At 48.2% G+C, this 19,985-nt stretch overlaps 1 protein-coding gene across 3 annotated transcripts; it reads right to left on the bottom strand.

Moving 5' to 3' along the window:
* Positions 1-860: 860 nt before the first annotated feature.
* L3MBTL2 (L3MBTL histone methyl-lysine binding protein 2) lies at positions 861-19,287 on the bottom strand. 3 transcript variants are annotated; one of them, XM_057388940.1, is made up of 17 exons: positions 19,224-19,287; positions 17,540-17,804; positions 17,192-17,325; positions 16,363-16,486; positions 14,476-14,555; positions 13,112-13,229; positions 12,646-12,780; positions 10,971-11,059; positions 9,174-9,405; positions 8,418-8,497; positions 7,757-7,861; positions 6,460-6,607; positions 5,554-5,636; positions 3,643-3,877; positions 2,824-2,889; positions 1,779-1,901; positions 861-970 (listed from the first exon to the last, which is right to left on the bottom strand). In XM_057388940.1, exons 1-17 carry the CDS (start codon positions 19,272-19,274, stop codon positions 861-863), a joined length of 2,178 nt encoding a protein of 725 aa, XP_057244923.1. In that variant the 5' UTR covers positions 19,275-19,287. The 3 variants fall into 3 exon arrangements, with proteins under 3 accessions (XP_057244923.1, XP_057244928.1, XP_057244935.1); XM_057388945.1 differs by having other exon boundaries at positions 16,372-16,486; XM_057388952.1 differs by lacking the exon at positions 2,824-2,889.
* Positions 19,288-19,985: the final 698 nt, after the last annotated feature.

Below are 19,985 nucleotides of genomic sequence, written 5' to 3'. Positions count from 1 at the left end.
TGCCAGACACAGGGGAGAAAACTTACAATTTCACAGAGGTGAGCCAGGGACTCCTGAGGTAACAGAAACCCACAGGGAGACACCAAGGACATACCTCAAAGGAATTAAAGGCATGGTTGAGGTARCCAACAGCCCAGCCGAAATGCCTTTACACCAAAGCACGAAGCAAGGACATCGAATCAAAGGCGGGACTGGACGCCACCCCGCTGAAGTTATTACCTTGTTGCCACTACTGAAACTTGGTGGAACAAATTGTGTGACTGCAGTGTGACTTTTGATGGCTATGGGCTGTTCAGAAGAGAGACGGGAGGAGGGAAAGGTGGAGGGCTATGATTCTATGAAAAAACATCTCACTTCTTTAGGAGGCATCATCCTCTCTTTTTGTTTCTTTATCTCTTTCCAATCTTTCTGTCCTGATTTTCTTGRCGTTTGCAGTGCTTAAACTGGAGAGCACAGCACCAAAGTCCTTCGGGGGCAGCTCATTTCCTGATAACATCCTGCACTCATCACATTGGACAGCAGCTTGTTATCTCCAGCCACAGCCAAGAACCCAAACCGCCCTTTTGTGCTGTGGCAGCCTCTGCCTGTTTTGAAAGGTGCCTTCAAAATCAGACATGCACAACCACAGTAGCCACCCTGGTCACGCTCCTCAGCACACCTGCAATCTTTCTGCTGTTTCCCTTAATATTACAAGTCTAGGGGAAATTTTCTTGCACACCAGGAAAGCAGAGTTGTGATGTTGCAGGGTGGTCTGCTTTAAAAAGGGAAGGCCCTTTTGGTCCTCTGCTTTGCTTTGCCAGGACCTTCCCTAAAGAGCCACAAGGAAAGACTGCTTTGGGCAGCTTGGGGATACTCCAGGATCAGTCTGTGTCCTCCTGCTTTATGCTGCTGATGGGAACAGGAAGCTCTGTCTCTCCAAATTCTGCATCTGATGGGTCAATGGTTTCTTCTTTCACCCGCACAGCAATGACTAACAAGAGACAGACAGAGAGAGGGAAAAATAAGTAAATAAAATCAACCCATGTTCACTTGTACTACCTCCAAACTAGCTCTGTTCATGCAGGTACTCAAAATGCCCCAGGCCCTGGGGCTAGCCCACTTCCTGAGGGTCCCTCACCACAGGCAGCCTTGTCATGCCAGTGCATCTCTATGCATGGTCACAGCAGCAATCAGGATGGGACTAAACCCTAGTAGCATTCAGCTGCTGGCTCCCAAGAACAACTCCTAAGGCAGGAAAAGCTGGTGTGGTCCATTTTCAGTCTTCCTGAGTTCACACAGGCGAACTTAAACGTAGGTGAACAGGAGGGACCTGCATGACTTTCCATCCCCGTGTGCACAAGGTGCCTCACCCACTCTCCTGCCCCATAGCCACTCGGGATGGCAGGTGACCGAGCTGTTCTTCTGGTCACCACAGCACAAGGGGCTATGTTCACATGCTGCAACAGCCCTTATGGGGATTAGGATGTGACAGCCAGCTCTGACATATCCACCTTGTCTGACCTCACACAACCAGACTGCTCAGTTGGGCAGCCAGGTCCTCAGCAGGCAATAGCAGCATTGAGATATCAAGCTGTACTGGTCCCACCAAACCYTCTTGGGAGGCAAACCTTCCCACGGAAAGCAAGCAAATGCTTTCTTCTACTCTCTGGAGGAGTAGGAAAGGACATTGGACATGCTGCTGCTTTTCCCTGCCTAGGGGTGCCCATGACTTATTGGCCAAGAGGGTATACAGGGCAGAGACGGATGTGGCTGCAGGGTAAAGTAACTCATTCCCTTACTCTCATCAGGTGCTGGCTCTGGCAAAGCCTGGCTGGCAGCTTTTGCTTCTCGTTTTGTATTAGTGGCAGAAGGCTTCTTCACAGTCTGCTTGATGTTGCGGGCTTTGGCAGGTAACTTTTTTCCTTAACAAAGAGATAACAGAGTATGGGCAAAAGTGTGTTACTTTTCCCCTGGAAAATCAGCAACCCTGCTCCTTTGAGAAACCACAGGCCAGGGACCAGCACAAATGAACAGAAAGCTACAYGGTCATTAGCTGCCAACTGGTTATGCAACAGAAATGGTCTACTGGAGAAAAATTCTATAGTCATCATCTCAAAATATACTCCTTCATGTTCTCCTTCATTAAAGGCAAGGCACTTCAGCATGTGCTTAACATCCAAGGAGCAGCTCCTCTTGGAATCAGTGTGGAATCAGCTTTGCTTACCTGTCTGGGTCTAGTCCTAGGCAATGAGCATATTTGCTGCAAAGCACAGACATTGTAACTGGAATGTTCTGGTTTTTAGCTGACCTTATTATTTAGGTTGAAAATATTTATATTCTTTAGATGTCCTTTCCCCTCCACCCCCCAGCAAGGAATTTCTTGTCTGTCTACATGATTTGCCACAGCTACTGCAACAATGACAACAATGACAAGATGAAACAATAAAATGGTTTCTACTGGCCTCTTCAGCCATCTTAAGGCCTTCTTTCACTCAAACGAAGCAGGGTTGCTCTCCAGCTACCCTCCAGCTGCAGCAAACATCTCCCTCCAACCATGGACACAGCAGGGAAAGCAGGACAACCTCACACCTGGAAGCAAGTGCTATATAACCTTGGCCCACAGAAAACAGACTGCAAAATGGATCCTTCCCACACACAACTCTGCTTTTTAGGTAACAGGGCAAGTAAGAAGAATGAAGCTGTGTTTGCAAACCCACAGCTGACTGAGGGCATCCACAGCAAGACAAGGCCTCTCTCTCCTGCACTCATGGGACATGGACAGGGTTCCTCTAACTGGGCCCAGCCTGCGAGCAAGCAGGAGGGCACTAATCAAACATCACTCACTCTTCTTTCCATAGGGTTTCTTCTTCTTCTTGGGCACCTCCTTGGCCTTCACTGGAGTTGTGGGCTCTGTCATGGAGACGAGAGGGAAACGAAAGCCAAGTCCCATAACCAGTAGGTAACTGGGATGAAGTGACATAAGCGAGAAACAGATATACCCATCCCCCCAAGCCAAAGCCCTCTTCCCAAGACAACCAGCTGAGGGGAAAGCAAGGCTCTAGCGTAGTTGCTGTCTCTGCTTCCAGGCGAGGGGTCAGGGTGGCAGCCTGGGGCAGCACAGGGGAGAGAGGCCCGGTACAGACTTGGCAGGGGCAGTAAAGAAACAAGATTCGTAGTTTGGGACAAGAAGGAAAACATCTGCAAAGGTGAGGCAGTGGCTTCCCTGYGACAAGGAAAGGAACAAACTCTTGAGAGGATGCTCTTACCTTTTACAGACAGAGTCAGAGAGTTGATGAGAAAAGGGAGCGTGGGCCGAGCTCCCACTGCTACCTGCTAAGGCTATAAAGGGAGCTGTGCAGGGACAGGACCACCTGGAACTCTACCCAGCTTCCTCAGGAGCAGTTAATTCTCTGTTGGTGTGGCAGGTGGGGGAATAGAGGGAAAACAGAGCCAGCCTCAAAACTCAGGCTGCATCAGACTCCTCCCTCTGCCAGCTGCTAGAATGTGTAGCAACAGAGGAAGATTTATGGTAGCCAGTGCAAATCAAAAGAGGCCATTTGCTTCTCTCTACAAGGCCCAAAAACCAAAGGAGGTACTCACAGAGCAGGAGGAAGGAAACCTTTATTTCTAGCATTAGAAACCACAGCAAAAAGCCTCACTCACCTGGAACCACTGGAGGCTGAAGCTGGTAGCCTGTCAGCTCACACCACCCCACAGGATAAATGTCTGGAGATTCGCARTCCACCCACTGGTCATACTCGTTGTCCCAGCCATCAAAATGGATGCTAAGGAGACGTTGGACTACACGCTTCACGGTGGCCACACAGATGAGCCGGGGCTCCATCAGGTCCACTGCCTCCACCTTCATGCCTGCCTTGAAGCCATGGTTTGGACAGTCCTCGGTGCATAAAAAATGAAAAAAGAAAAGCCAAGGCCATTGCATTCAGTCCAAACCCGTATCTGGACAACAGCACCCTCACATAGGCTAGCTTCCACYCTAAAACAAGCAGAGAACAAGCCCACAGATCCAGAAAGAGATCCAATGCCAGCTGTGTCCTTAGTCAAGGAACTTGTAGAAGCAAGATCCTGACCTGGGAGGAGCAGTAAGCAGCAGTTCAGGAACACACAATCAACTATTCCTGGGAAATCAGAAAGATCAGCACAGGCCCAGGTGCTGCAGCAGTTTTCCCATCCCCCACCCAACATGCCAGCCACACAACCACAGGCAATCAGCAATGCAGAACCCACCGGGAGCCTGGAATTCACAGAGGCACTACAGAATCACAGGTCACACTCAGAGGAACCAACCTATCATTACACCCACAAAGGCAGAACACTCATGTCCCAACCAGCCAAACAGAGCCTTTACTTAGAGGCTATATATTCCTGGGCCCTGAGCTCTGCTTAAAAGGCCAATTGCAGCCCAGTAGAGACATTACATATTGTCTTTCCTGACTTCAGCAAGGTTTTTGACACTGCCATAAGAATGTTACAGAGAAGATGATTGAACTATACAGGCTGAGTGCAGAGACAGCAAGATAAGATTGAAAACTGGCTGAGTGACTGGGCCCAGACAATGATTATTAGTGGCATGAAGTCTAGTTGGAGGCTAATAATTACCAGTGTACCCCAGGGGTCAATACTGGACCCAATCCTATTCAACATCTTCATTAATTATCTGAATGACATGTCAGAGTGCCATGTCAAACCAAGCAAGCTTGCTTGTGGTAGAAAACTGGGAGCAGAGACAGAATACACTAGATGATTGTGCTGCCATCCAGAGGCACCTTGACAAGCTGGAGAAATGGTAAAATCCCATACCTGCAGAGGAAGAACCCCAGGCACCAGTACAAGCTGGGGGCAGACTGACTGGAAAGCAGTTTGGTGGAAAAGGGCCTGGGAATCCCATTGGACACAAAGTTGAACATGGGCCAGTGATGTGTCCCTGGGACAAAGGCTAATGGTAACCTGTTGTCAGCAGATCAATAGAAGTGATCCTTCCCCTCTGCTTGGCACTGATGAGGCCACATCTGAATTTTCCCTGGTACAAGAAAGACATGGACATACTGGGGAGAATACACCAAAGTGCCAGGAAGATGATGAGGGAACTGGAGCAACTATGAGGAAAGGCTAAGAGAGTTGTGACTGTTCATGCTGGAGAAGTCTCAGGGGTACCTTAATAATGTGTAAAAATGCCTGAAAATGAGGGTGCAAAGATGGAGCTGGATTCCTTTAAGTGGTGCCCAGATTCCTCTCAGTTTGTGTCTAGAGTTAATGGGCACAAACTTAAACACAGGAGTTTCCCTGTGAACATCAGGAGACACGCTCTACAATGAGTGCCAATGAGCAGTGACACAGGTTGCCCACATGGTTGTGGAGTCTCCACCCATCTAGAAGTAATCTGGACATGGTCCTGAGCAATCTGCTACAGGTGACCCCTGCTGTAGCAAGGGTGTTGGACACCCCAAGTGAAGTCACTTCTACCTCATTGATCCTGTGACAGCCAGAGCTCTCACACTCCTCCTTGCTCACTCCAAGCATCCCTACACATAATTTCTTCCTGGCATCACTCACTGTGTTGAAGAGCCGTGACGGAGCTGGTCTTGCTTTGGTCTCTTCCAGGTAACGTTCCCAGCTGAAGGTCTTTGCATTGTGCCCTGCAGCAGGAAGAAACACTGAAAGGTAAAAAGCAGTCACTGGGTACACCAACTGCAGGAGAAGGCAGAGGAGGCAGGAAGGAGGCACAGCAACTGTTTGCAAAGCAGGTTCATGAACCAGCATATACAGCCTGATCTTGGACATGAACTTAGTGCATGGATTCCATGGGAGTCCAGCACCCCTCTCCAGCAGGCAAATAAGAGGAAAGTGCAAGTTGCAGTTCTGAACACCCATGTCAGCCATAGACCAGACCACAGAGAAAGGTGAGGAGCATCAGCAGGTAGGAAGTAGTGTGTTCAAAACACACCAGTAAGACCAATCTTTCTTTCTTCCACGAGCAGGAACATGAAAGGAAGATGGAACAGTACTGCACAAAAATGCAACATAGAAGGTCAAAGCAGGCCTTTTTGGGTATRGCTAAATGAGACAGCAAAAACACTCCTAGGGTGATTGTCTTTTCCGAGTTTAAAGAAATACTTGTGTCAGATCTACTCAAAGAGAAAAGATTAGAAATAACTCCTGACACTTAAATACTGACTCCTGCAGCAATGACTCTACTTATCCATTCCCACCTTCCTTGTCCTTTAAAACCTTCTCCTGTTCAGTTTGGGGATCATACACCTCTCCCACTGATCTGCCAGGAGCTAAACAAGACTTGGTATATGGGCAGAGCTCAAACAGCCCAGCTCTCTTAACTAGCCTGGTCTCCCTGAAAAACAAGCGGATTGGGATCTTGTCTTCATTCATCTGAGCTTGACCCCTCTCAGAAAAACACCACCCATCAAATTCTGCATGCAGAAAAATGCAGAGTTCAAATCTCACCTTTTGGAGGAGTCAGTTCGATGTTGTTTCTCTTACAAAAGTTGGCAGGGAAGATGGCATGTGAAGAGGCATGGTAGCAGAACCAGTCAGAGCCATCATCAGACGTGGCTCCATCAATGTTGATCATGAGATACCCATCCAAGAGAACCTGAGATGGGAGTGAAGGCATGTGTGTAGAGCTTTGCTTGCTCTAAAGCCTCTCCTCCCCACAAAAGATTCTCTCAAGAGCCCCCACAGATCAATCACAACTGCCACTACATAGTAAAATGCAATGTTATATGCCCCAGGCATGCAGTAACTTCTCCTAATATRTTAGTCAACACAAGCTAATCCCCAAAGTAGCAATTTCAGCAGGACTGGGACCAACACTAAGAGCTTTGTGAAAGGCCTGTGTAAAAAGCCTTAAGTGGTCGGGAGCTCTGTTCATCCCCAGAAACACTCATTATCAGCCCAAAAACTTTCTACACCAGCCAAATAATGAATTTGTTACTGGGTAGAAGGGAAGGACACCACCCTTGGATTTGCTACTTTGTACAGCAACAAGATTTAGCCCATCCTGTCACTCACTGGTAATTGCTGCCTACCAAATGCAATAGGCATGATTGTCCCAAACTCTTCCACATGCATGCAATRGCTGAAGGGAACATTTTACAGACACAGATAGCTCTCCTAGCATCCCACTGCCAAACTTGAGTGTCAAAGACCTCAGCTTGGTTCTACGAGGGTGAACAGCTTCTTGAGGAAGCAGGAAAAGCCCAGATTGATGCTACACTTTCAACATTCAACATACTTCACTGAGGAAACCTGGGCAGGCAATTCTCAACACTAGAACAAGAGCAGAGCCTATTACCACCTCATCAAGAGAGACTGAAGGAGACAGGTCTATCCTCAGCTTCCACATGCCATTCCCCACATAGAGRTCACCTCACAACTCTTCCCTTCTTCCCACAGAGGCCTCTCTATGCACTCTCAGGATTGGAGAACAAATCTTCCCAACTGCATGCCCAAAGGTGGAAGAAGGGGGGCTGCCAGTCAGACACACTGGACACTAGCTTGCAGACCAGGCATGCTCATTTTTCATGCTGTCCATTTAGACACACATGGACAACAGCTTCTCAGACTTCTGAGGTAACCCCCCCAGCTCCCTCCACACAGCAGCCATCCATCTCTCTTAACTGCGCTCTCCTCTCCCTCGTGCAAAATCCTACCTGGTTTTATTGATTTGAAAATACCTGAGGAGAAGCTGGATTATCTTAATTAAACATAACAAGACCCCCCTTAGGCCCACTGAACTTACCTTGCAAACAGTGGCCACACAGATGTTGCCCAGATTCAGGGGGTCTATGGCTTCCAGTTTCATGCCTTGCTCAAACCATCCACCTTCAGAATAGACAGCTCGTACCTATGGGAAGACTCTGGTATACCATGTGCTGCCGGGGGTATGGGACAGTCCCATCCTGACACAGAGCACAGCAAGTGCAAGTACAAGGATTAGAACTTCTTCACTTGGCTCTACTCAAGTCGAGAGGTGAAAGCAGAAATATTAYAAGAAATACAAAGAGGCAGCCAAACTAACACTATATTTGTGTCAGCAACCTCCTGCCATGGCTCCGGTCAGTGAGAACCAAGCCAGGACTCAGTTGCTGCTCCACAACAAAGCAAGCCACCCCCTCATCTCATTTCCTACCACCATGATCCAGTTCCTTGTCCCTCTCCAACTCAAAGCTCCTTTGTTTGCCTTTCAATTGAGTCCCTCAATCTGTCACTGCCTGTTAGTTCTTTCAGCTTTCTAGTTTGACCTGCTCCTGCTTAACCACAGCCTTGACACCCCAAATACCTTCCTGCCCTTAGCTATAAGAAAGACAAGTAAGCCACCCTCAAAAAGGATGTCCAAGGAAGAAAGTGCTATCAATGCTTCCTTTTTTGTGCAGGTAAACTGAAAGGTAAACTTGTCCTACCTTCTTAAACAGATAGGGAACAGCATCACAGTAAATCTTCCGGAACGTGGGATGGTTTGCCATGTCATTACGTTTTTCTTCTGTGAGGAAGGGAAGAAACACAGAGAAATAAAAAACCTGAAGCAACTGCAGTAAGAAAACATACCGGTTATTAATTTTCTTGTGAGAGCTTAGCTGCTATAAATGCACTCAATATGAGGCCATTTATTAAAAAGAACAGGTCAGTCCCTCTACACTTCTCATAAAATGAGCTGTGATGAAGGGCTTGCTCAGAAGCAGATGGCTCAGCTTCCTGAGCACAACTGATAACACTCTACATGCAGTTGTAATCACCAGGAGAGGAAGCAAGGAATGGAGAAACAACCAAAAGGATAAGCAGAGCTCAAATCTTGCTTTTTTTCTGCCAGCTTAAGCTCATCAACAATTCCTCTTGGTAAAGTTCAGAAAAACACAACCTGACAGCATCCAGAAGCCAGCACAAATTTCCTTAAAAATATTATAAACATCTGTAATGTTGCGCAGTCTGCATTCTCACACTAAGRGGATGGACTGCCTGCTTCAGGTAAGAACCTGTCCTGACCTGTGATCACAGGGCTTTTATCCATCCAGATAAAAAAGCAGCAGACACAAAACTAAGCAGACTTTACCTGGTCCTGAGGCAACTGCCTCACTCCCAGCATGTCAAGGCTGGTGGCAACAGCAGGGTGCAGGCAGTTCACAGCAAATCAGAAGACGGTTAAGTGGCCCGATTTTTACCTGTCTTCTTTATGTCATGGCCCACTCTCCGTGACCAGCCCACAGGGTGGATGAGGGGACTCCACATGTGGCACCAGAAGTCATCATCGCTGTCACCGTCCTCATAGAGAAGTCTCAGTCTGCCCCCAATCACTGTGTCCACCACTGCCATACGTGTCTGGGACACATGGTTCTTATCCACCACTTCAACCCGCATGCCCTGTCGGAATGGGTACTTCATGCTCTCTGCCATCTGACAACAACSAACAGAGGAGGTGAGATCAATCACAGTGCTCTCCAAACACTTCAGAGAACAACCTTCCCCACAGACATTGCACCCTGGCACTGCCCAAGGCTGACTAGGATGGGATGCGTGGGAATGGGCTCATCAGGGGGATACGCAGCTGGCAGCCTCAGACACGACAGTGTGGTTGGGCACAGATGYCATGAGTCTCCCTTGTCATGTGGCCTCATAAGAACTACCCCACCCCAGAGCAGCAGCCATGCGCAGCCAGCACCTTGTGTGACTGTTCTGAGTGTGAACTTCTGTTCACCAGAAACTGAGTGAGGAATTGTGTGCATTTTTCAGTCACRAAAAAGATCGTAAGAGTTTCAAGGCTGCAATTAGTTAGAGGTATAGCTTCCCAAAGGGCAACAGGATTTTCAGTTGACTTCAAAAAGAGGTCAGGATCTTATTTTCACCTTTTTATTTTGATCAGAGGGTGAACTACATGATGATTTATCTGCCAACTCCACATGCAAAGCCAGTTGCAGACTGCCCAAAGGCACAGGCCTGACAGTGGAAAGAGCCACTGGCTGGTTTCTGCCTTTTTTTGAGAGCTTCAGTTTGCTCATACTCATCTGCAAATGTCCAATAGTGTTTATAGAACACCTGACATTTTGGAACTGTGATCCCAAGATGCTATGCAGCAACTAGGAAACACAAAGTAGACACCCAAACCAACCTACATCTGAATTTAGAACTTCAAAAACAAGTTCTTTCCCTTCCACCTCCTGTTTATTAGGTGGGAGTGGAGAATCTGAGGGGAGAAAGACATCAACAGTACCTATTTCCCTCAACCACTTCCGTTCCAGCTTCAAGGTGTGGCCCAGGAACAAGCAGCTACAAACACCCTTTTAACTTTTTGAGAAGTACCAGGGGAAACACTAACTACATCCAGATCTTCAGCTCAGTGTCACCATTCACCTTGCACACGGGAAAACCTRTCACTGGCCTTCCTGACTGCTGTCTCTGGGACTGTCTTCTTTACCATTTCCAAAGCTCTCTGGCCACAAAAGACCCTATTCTCTCTAACAAGGTCTAATCTCAGTGCAGGCTACAAGAAAACAATCATGAAAGCTATTAAGATGTCAAGGCCATGGCACTTCSAGGAAGCCTGTGGCCTTCGCAATCACTGCAGGTTCCTTTGCTACCAACATTGAAGGCAAAGCTTTTTTACTCTCAGAGCTATTCCCTGGCACTGAAACAGGGCAGGGAAAGGTTATTCTGGAGCTGCACTGGCCTTTCCCGTCAGCAAAATGGCAAACCTCATCCCCAGCATTTTCCCGCAGACTGTGTGACAAGAGCTTTTACAGCCTGCCTATGATCCAAAGGAGAAGCTGTGCTGAGAGAGGGCTGTGCCATTACCCACAGCATCACAACAGGTATCTTAGGAGCATGTAGAAACACTCACTGCTCCTGCCCTGCCCAGGTTTCAMGGCACACAAAAGTTGCACAGATCGGAACCAGAAGAGATATGCTGAGCACACATCTTGACTTCATTTCCTTCATGCAAAATCACAGCCTTCCATGTTTACCTTTATGTGGAAATCCACTGGGATGGTCCTGGCTCCCACCAGTTTTTTCATAAGGTAACTTCTCCAGTCAGTGTACTTGGCATGGATAGCTACATATGGACAGGAAAAAAGCCCATCTTTATAACCAAAATAATTACAGCACCGCACTACACTTTTTATCTCTCTGAGAGCCCATTAGTACTAAAAGGCCTTCTTCACGCTCAGATTCTGTACTGTTTTGCCAGCTTGCCCTCACATGTGGCTGAAGGGATCACCATTTATCAGAGACTGAAAGAGTTCATGCCTCGAACATTGATATGAAGTTTTGCTCATTATAACAAAAACTGTATAAAGAAGCTACAACCAAAGAAGCCTCCCTGAAGATATCTGACTKGGACTTTGGACTGAAAGTCAAGCTGCTGAGATTAGATAAGGGGAACCTATTGTTCAGTCATCTCAGGCTGAGATAAAGGAAGGCCTCCACAAGAGAGGCAAATGCAGCAGAGATTCTTCCCTGTCTAGATTTGGGGTGGGTGAGACCACAGCCCACAGAAGCCAGTTTTACTCACACTCGCCCCTGAAATGGGGAGCAGGGGAAGAAGGTTTCAGGTGTGACCTCTGATCAGAGGCACTGAACAACCSTCTTCCCTTACACAGACTGGCCCAGGTGTGAAACCCTTAATCTCACAGGCCACATCCATGGGATATTCATGTAAGAGRCAGCTGAGGGGGTGTTAAAATCCACCAAAGACCTCCCAAAGCACTCCCCAGAGTGCACCAGAAGGACTGCACATGATGCAACAGATCCAGAGTCTGCWGCAAGAGATTGCCCCCCACCCCAGGGGACATGCCTGGACATTGCCACCTGGCCTGAGCATATATTAACCCATGGGATTCTATGCTTTTTGGGGGATCATCACCACCAAGAAGACCAGCTGGAGAGGATCAACGGAACATTGTTGGGATCCACAGATGGTGATATTTTCTTTATTCTGTCTCTCTCACTCTCTTTCTGCACCGCTCACCTCTTTTCCTGCCCCTCCCTTTCTCTCTTTCCCTCTATCTCCCTTTCTAATATTTACTATCAAATAAAACCCATACTACTGACGGGCATCTGGTCTCKTTKGCACCTTAATTCGAGCAGAGGTATTTCTAAGAACCTTAATAATTGGATCATGACATCATTACAGAATGAACTGGGCCAAGGAGACATTCATCTACACTGATCTAGATGAGGAAATGGTAATCAAACAAAAACACGAGCCATAACAAGCAAATCTCAGCWTGCCACAGAATTCCACTAAACTGGCATCCCTCTCTGAACTAACTAGCTAACTGTGCAGAGGGACTGGAGCCACTGCACTTACCAGACATGCTGCCCAGGATATAGGACCAAAAAGTTGCCCCAAAGTTTAAGTCCAGCCACCATGTGGGCTAGGAAGGAAAGCCACCTGCTTTAGCCTCCACAGCTCTGACATCAGCTCTGCAAACAGCATCCCTGGGTCAATGACAGAGAGATGCAGAGGGAGCATCCAAGCAGTCTCCAGCTTCCCAAACTCAAACCGCTGCTTTTAACTCAAAGCACAAATAGAGCTGCACTCCTACATACAGTGGGAGCACCTGACCCCTGTGCTAGGCATAAACCAAAGTTTCTCCATGCCCAGGTATGTACTGACTCCTCTTAACCCATACTCACTTTGTGGTGGTACCAGGATTTTGCTRTTGATGGCACACCAGCCAATGGGGTGAATATCCACTGTGCCCAAATTGCACCAGAAGTCATGACCAGCATCGTTCTCAAAGCCTTCATATCGCAGAAGGGCCCTGTATCCTGCCAGGACAGAACAGACAACCAAAAGCATTAGAGGCCTAGAATTYGGCACCATAGGCTTAGTACCTTAGTACCAGCACAGCCTTCAGAGTTCTGCATAGGTTACCAGAGCTTCTCCAGCAAGTACTCCTGCAAATTGCCCAGTAACAAGAGGAACCACATGCTGGTTTCCTATCACTCCCACACCATGGTATTTCCTGTTCCAAAATCTCTCAGCAGCTGTAGAGCTCCAAAGAGCTGCTGTTTTGCTTGACCAGCCACCTTCAGCTCCCTAAAGCTGCCCTTAGAGCTTAGCCATGCCCAGCCGTCAAGGATTACATTGGAGACATACCTACAATCTGGATGACAGATGCAATCCAGTACACACGGCTGGGGAGCACAGCATCACTGTTCAGCACTTCCACTTTCATACCTTTCACCACATCATCCCACTGATCGAAGAGTGGCACCTGAAGGATTGAGGCAGCCATGTTGGGACAGGGATGTGGACAATCAGAGCAGCCTTTCTAGCATTCAGACACATGTCTTAGGCAGCTACAGGCTGCATGCCTTAGACATAGGCTTGCCTGCCTTAACCCTCCTACATRTGCCAACACCTTGAAATACAGCTGTCCCAAACATCTCATTGGGGTGTTCAACGAGGATCCCAAAAGGCAGAACATCATATAGCAGTGCTTAACTATTTCAGAGTCAGCTATCCTGTTATCCCAAAGATGCTGCTCCCATTCCTCTATGGCATAAAAATACTTAAGAGTCAATAGAACTGCCATGTCTGCCTGAGCTATCCTCAAGAAAAAGGAAATGCTATCAGTGTTATCAGACCAGAGTATGATGAGTCTTATTAGAATCAGACATCCTGGAGGGGCAGCCAGGCTCACATAAGATGAGTTCCTCTCTGCACAACACCCTGGGCTGTGCTCAGCCATRCAGACTGCAAAGCTAGCTTCCCACTATTATCCCCAGTCAGAACTAATTGTGCTCCCAGTCAGCACTAGGCCATCACTASTGACATCTGGAAAATAGAATAGATATTCCCAACAATGTTAGAGAGAATATAAAAGCAAATGATTACTTGAAAGCTTTCAGGTACACAATATGGCAACCATCACATGTGGTTACAATTTTTATAAGGTTAGTTGATTAGTATACTTATCATACACTGATAGCAAAAGTCCAAGTAAAAGGTTAGTTGTTTAAGTAATAATTCCTGGGATCCTGACTGACTGGAAGCAGTCTGGAGATTTCTTTTGCCCCACTTTWGTTATGTCTGATTCAGATTCTGGTTGGAAAACAGAATGTCCTTACAGTTGGTTCTTGGAATAAGACTAAACAATATTTAGGAATGTGTTTATAAGGTTAGTCTATTGGTCTTAGATGTAGGGAAGARAGGAAAAATACTAGAAGCTACAGGCAACCTACAAAGCTACAAATACATGAGAAATATAAAAAGCTAAAAATCTTAGGCATCACTACCAGCAGTGCTTCTGTCAAGCCCCCCTCTGCTTCCTTCCCCCAAAACTCCTGGTCCCTTTGTGAGACTCCCACTCTTTGCTGCAAGAAACCCAAACTTCTTTCCTTGCATCACCTGGGGCTCAATAACCATGCACCATGCCTCTGCACACCACCTGTCACAGGGGAGGTCCAAGCAATGACACATCCCATGTGTCCTGCCATGCACAGCAAAGTAGAACTCACGTGTTTGAAGCAACTGACAGGAGCTGCCTTGTAGCTGTGCTCCTGCAGGTATTTTCCCCAGTCAAAGCCCAGGACGAGTGCTATAAGCAGATATGAGAGCAAAAAATCAGGTGAGATAACAGAGTAGCACAGAGTTACTTCTGGACTTGTCTTGGGTTGATTTTATGGTAACACTCTATTCCGATATTCCATCTGCTTGTATGCCCAAAATGTCCCTGTGCCTTTAAATCTGACCCGGAAGAAGGGGTAGGGGCAGCTGGGAAGGCAGCGTGGGCAGCGAAGCCATTTGCTTTTTGGTTGCTCAGCTGCAGCTGGGAGAGTTCCCCTGGTTGCTGCAGGAGAGTTATATTGTTACCACYTAGCTAGCTCGGGTTTGTTAGCTTGGGCAAACAGCCCTCCCTGGACTCCCRTCCCTTCTGCAGCTCCTGTGATTTTCCGGAGTGGATCGGCAGGGCTGCAGTCCAAGAACCAGGAGGCAAGTGCCGACTAGCTGGGTGCCGGCAGGGACAAGCCGCRCTGCTCCATCTCATCCCRGACTCCAGAAGAAGCCAAACCGGTGACAGAAAAGCACACCGAGCCCTCTGTTTCATCCACAGTGAGGACTGCCACGAGGTTGCCACTGTTGCCCCAACGGCCACATGGACTTTTCTTTTCTTCCTTTTTTTTTTTCCCTAGGACATGAGCCCTGCCATCTTTCTCTGCACCACTTGGCTGAGCAGCTGTGGGGGGTGGGAGTGGTGTGTGTTCCTGGACTTTTAAATATCTAACAGTTACTTTTTATCTGTGTCCTGTGGGCACCTTGTTTTGTTAATAAACTATTTTTTTCTTCACTTTTGCCCAAACATCTACTTCATATTGGTGGGGAAAATTATCAAATTTTTCACTTCAGAGGAAACATTTACCCTGTAACATTTTCCTCTGAAAACATTGTCTCAAACTGAGAGGACTACAGCCTCCACAGAAAACATTGTCTCAAACTGCAGGACTACAGCCTGCAGCCTTCAGGCACTAGGACACAACACACAGGGATTATGAATTCCACTGCATTTTCTCCCGTGGGAAACTAGACTCTATGAGCACATGCTCACAAGCCCCCACAAGAGGTAACATATATTATTAAGTAATGTTTACAGTCACTTGCTTTTGGAAAAGGGGGAGCAAAAARGGCAATAAAAGGAGTCAAATCTAGCCCAGGGCTAAAGCACTCCAGGGAGAATGCATCCTTTCATGGCTAAACCACGTCACAGCTTTCCCCCTCAGCAGTAACATTGCAGGGTCATAGCAGCAGCACTTGCTTCCCCAGAGGGTACTGGGAAAATCAAGAGACATCAATCTGAGAGATTAATCCCATGATCACTCCTGGTGAAGGGCTACAGCTCTGCTCCAGCAGCAGTCTGCTCAGGGATCACTCCCTGCTGCCATGCCCTGGGACTCCCCTTTTCTCTAAAACAAAAAGTGCTGCTCCTTCACCTGCAGTGACTGGTTACTGCTCAAGTTGATCAGTGAGTTACTCAAGGGAAATATAACTTCCTGCAAGCGATGGGGCAGCAAATGGCTGGGAGAAGCAGGACACCTTTAAGTCACATTGCCAGCAGAAGTCAGCACCTTGTGGGACTGGGACCACAGACACTCCAGGTCAAGTCATACAAGGAGTGAGGATGAGGCTACAACAGTGGATGGGCAGGAACTTCCACCAGGGCACGAAGAGAAAAGGAGATATGCCCTTTGTCCTGCCAGCTGTGTCAGAKAGATCTACACACATTGTATCACTACAAGGCAGTGTACCAGAGAGGAGGAGGAGGAGGACCGCAGAGCTTACAGCCCTCAAGATGTCCCTATTTCTATGACTCCAGCAGCTGCACCTCCTCACACCTCACCTACACTCACCATCCTGACCTGTCAGTGTCCCATCTGCCAGTTGTCCTGTGCCCTGTGAATGGAGGAAGGCCCCTATCTTGGCTGACCAGGATGCCTTGTGCAGAACTTTAGCTTTCTTCGTTGGTGGTTTCCCCTACAAAAGAAGGAACATTAGAAACATTAATGGCACAGGAGACTACATCACCCCCTAAAAATGGGTATGCCTCTCTTCCTTGGGCCARTTTTCAGGTTACTGCAAAATTTATTAACACTCCCAGGACAAGAAACAGCAAGTAAAATATCTATGTGTCCTTTCTCAGCTTTGAGGGAGCACCACCATTAAGCTGGCWTGCCTTCTCTGGGGACTTGAGGCAGAAAGAAGCCACTGGGAATGTCAGTCTGATCTTTAATTAGAGAGCAACCATGTACCCCTACATAAAGGCATATCCTGCTCCATCCCCAGGAAAGCTCATAGAATTATAGAATCTCCCTGAAGAGCTAGAAGTCTGCCTTCCTAAGGTTCAAAAGCCTGACTTTACTCCTTACCTGACTTATATTCTTCAAGATTACAAATTCCACCAACGCATAATCACTGCAGCCCAGGCTACCTCCAATCTTGATATCCCCAATCAGTTCACTTATCTTGGTCACCATCAAATCTGCTGTGTGTTCCTYCTGTTACAGCTGTCTATCCCCTGGCTTAAGAAATTACCCTCCATGCATTTCAGGAGTCTCCTGGATTACCAACAACTTGCCATGCTACTTTTTTCAGGTATTGGGATGGTTGAAGTCCCCCAGCAGGACAAGAGTCTGAAAGGACAATGGAGCCTGAGAGCCAGATAGAAAGGTTTTAACTCACCTGTAATCTGGCCAGGATGCTGGCTTTTTTGGAATTTGAGGAGTAGCTTCTGGAGCAGGAAACACTGCAGAAACGTTTGGTCTTGGAGAAGAAAGCCTCCCTGGTGCCCACAATCCCACACATTTCGCACACAGCTGAGAGAAGGAAGGCCAAAAACGTGAGCATTTGACAGAGTCAACGCACTACCAGGACAGAGTTGAGACTAGTTAACCATCATTATACAGAGCAGATCACCCACATAGCCCAGAAAACACAGTCTGAATCCAAAACTGCTCCCAAAGCATTCCCAAAGTGCAGCCATAGACCCTTCACTGCCCCCAAACACATTTTAGGGAGCACAGGCAGTACCTGGCTCAGAGCCACTGTCTTCTGTGTGCCGGCCTGTGGATGGCTGGTGCATCGGAGAAGTCGAAAGCTCTCCAGCTTCCCGGTCTGCCACCTCATCATCACTAGACTCCTCCAGACAGGAGCTGCTGTCACTGCCCATGCTGCTGTTGTAGCACGTGAGGCTGTCATAGCCCCCAAAGATGTCCAATTCATCATCCTCATCGTCACCGCCTTCATCCTCCACCCGCTCCAAAGATGAAGTTTTGTGGCAGAAGGCAGACACCAACTACAAAAAGAGCCAGTCTGCTTTAAAATTGACGTTGTACACCGCACTGCACAATAAACCTGCCTCTGYTGCCAGGGGGACCTCTTGAGCCAGGGCATAGCCTCAGGACGAACAAGGGGTTCACATAACAACCCCAAAGGCAGGAGTCTGAACCCCTATCCCCAAGCTGGTCCCTTTACTGGTATTCCACAGGCTGCATTTTGCTTCCCAAGAGGAAAGTGCCACAGGGCTGCAGCGAGATAGAAAAAAGATTCAGGAAAAAAAGTACAGGACAAAGCATCTGATGAAGGACAGATGAGACTGTGTCCTTCTCCCAACAGAGTGGCATAGCACACTAGTGCAGACACCATCACAATAAAGCCACCACAGACTCCCAAAGCAGAACACAAAGCTGCACGTTCCTGCCACCACAGCTCCCAAGAACAGCACAGCCTGGAAGTTAGCCGGGCCAACTCAGCCCTGGAGGTAATTCATGTCCTCTGGAAACTGCATAGTCCATAGCTGGCCTCAGTTCAGAAACTGCACCAGCAGGATGGCAGAATGTTTGTTATAGGTTTTTGCCTAAAACAAGATGCCTTCACAGCTAAACATCTTCATTAGCTCTTTGTACTTTTTGTTGCAGCAAAAGAGCTGCAAGGCAGCAACTGAAAAAAAAGAGCACAGAAAAACAGTGATTGTGTCTCAGACTAGGAGAATCTTGAACCAGGCTCCAAACAGGCACAAAAGAAGCCGGGACATGAAGGAGCAGCAAGAAGTCAGCATTAGCACAGGGAGTGATGGAACAGAAAGGCAGATTCGAGCAGCTACATGAGGCAGGAGGATACAATTGTTCATCCACATGGGCAACAACGAAAGATCAGCGGCAAGCCCATCACCTTTCAGTGCTAAATTCCCACTGATCCCTGGCTTCTAGCTATCATTACAGACACATGGCCGGGAAGATCAGATTTCACTCACTGTTGTCTCCCCGCATCCTCCCTGGCTTTCACACAAAACAGACCCTAGGCTCCCACGTTGTTCCCTAAAAAAAGAGTTGTTCTCCTGTGGATCCAGGCCCTCAGACAGATTTCCTGACGTCTGAAAGGCCTGAACTCCTCTAAAAAAGAAATATTTTCATCGCCTTCTAGTCCCTGTGTAGGTGCACCTTCCACCAGCTCGTAGGACGTGAGCACCATTGCATCGTTACTCTTCCTCAACAGGCGAGTGAAACTTGCGAACACGTTACAAGTCCCCAGGGCTACCAAGCAAGGGCAGCATCACCTGGAGCCTCCTCAGGAAGCTGAGGGGGACGCAGGGGTCCGTCCCGCCACGATCAGACGGACCCATCGCCGCCTCCAGAAGCAGCCCAGCTAGAGCCCCGTCGGAGGTCCCGTCGGAGGTCCKGTCCGGTCCGGTTCCGTTCCGTCCCATCCCACTCACCTCTTCCCGGTCCTGCTCCATCGCTCCCAGGACGCCGCTAGCCCGCCTCATGCGCGGGGAGAGCGCCCCCTGTCAGCTGTGAGTCTGATTGGCGGGAGCAGCGGAAAGGACAGCAAATCAGCGGAGAGCTTGTTCCCGCCGCGCTGCTCGTGGGGCACGACGGGAGCTGTAGTTCTTTCCCCGCGGCTATGGCGCCTCGCGGCGGTCCCGGTCTGGAGCGGGGAGAGGCCGGGCCCTGTTGCCGCCTCCGCGGCTCCTGCTTGTAGTTCTGAATTAGCCCTCTCGGTCCCAGAATGGCTTGGGTTAGACGGTATTTTAAAGACCATCCAGTTCAAACCCCCTGCCGTGGACAGGGTCAYCTTTCATTAGACCGCATTGCTCAGGGCCCCATCCAGCCTGGCCTTGAACACTCCCAGGGACGGGACATCCACAACTGCTCTGGGCAATCTGTGCCAGTGACACCACCCTCACAGTRAAGAGTTTCTTCCTGTATCTAATCTAAATCTGCCCTCTTTCAGTCTAAAACTWTTACCCCTTGTCCTGTCACTACCTGCTTGTATGAAAAGTCCATCTCCCTCCAGGTACAGGAGGGCTACTGAGGTCTCTCCAGAGCCTTTTCTTCTCCAGGCTGAACAACCCCAGCTCTAGCAGCCTGTCAAGAAGTTTTTGTAAAGGTAAGTCCCTGGAGTCAGTTCTATTTTTCACCCTACCCCTTTTATTTTGTTATCACCATCACTGCGTTGATGTGGGGAAAAAAAAAAA

Source organism: Malurus melanocephalus, unplaced genomic scaffold (genome assembly GCF_030028575.1).
Source record: "Malurus melanocephalus ecotype Western Australia unplaced genomic scaffold, MMel_1.1 scaffold_17, whole genome shotgun sequence".
NCBI classification, from domain to species: Eukaryota; Metazoa; Chordata; class Aves; order Passeriformes; family Maluridae; genus Malurus; species Malurus melanocephalus.
Note: the sequence above shows the minus strand (reverse complement) of the source record. Positions and strands in the feature narration are given on the sequence as shown.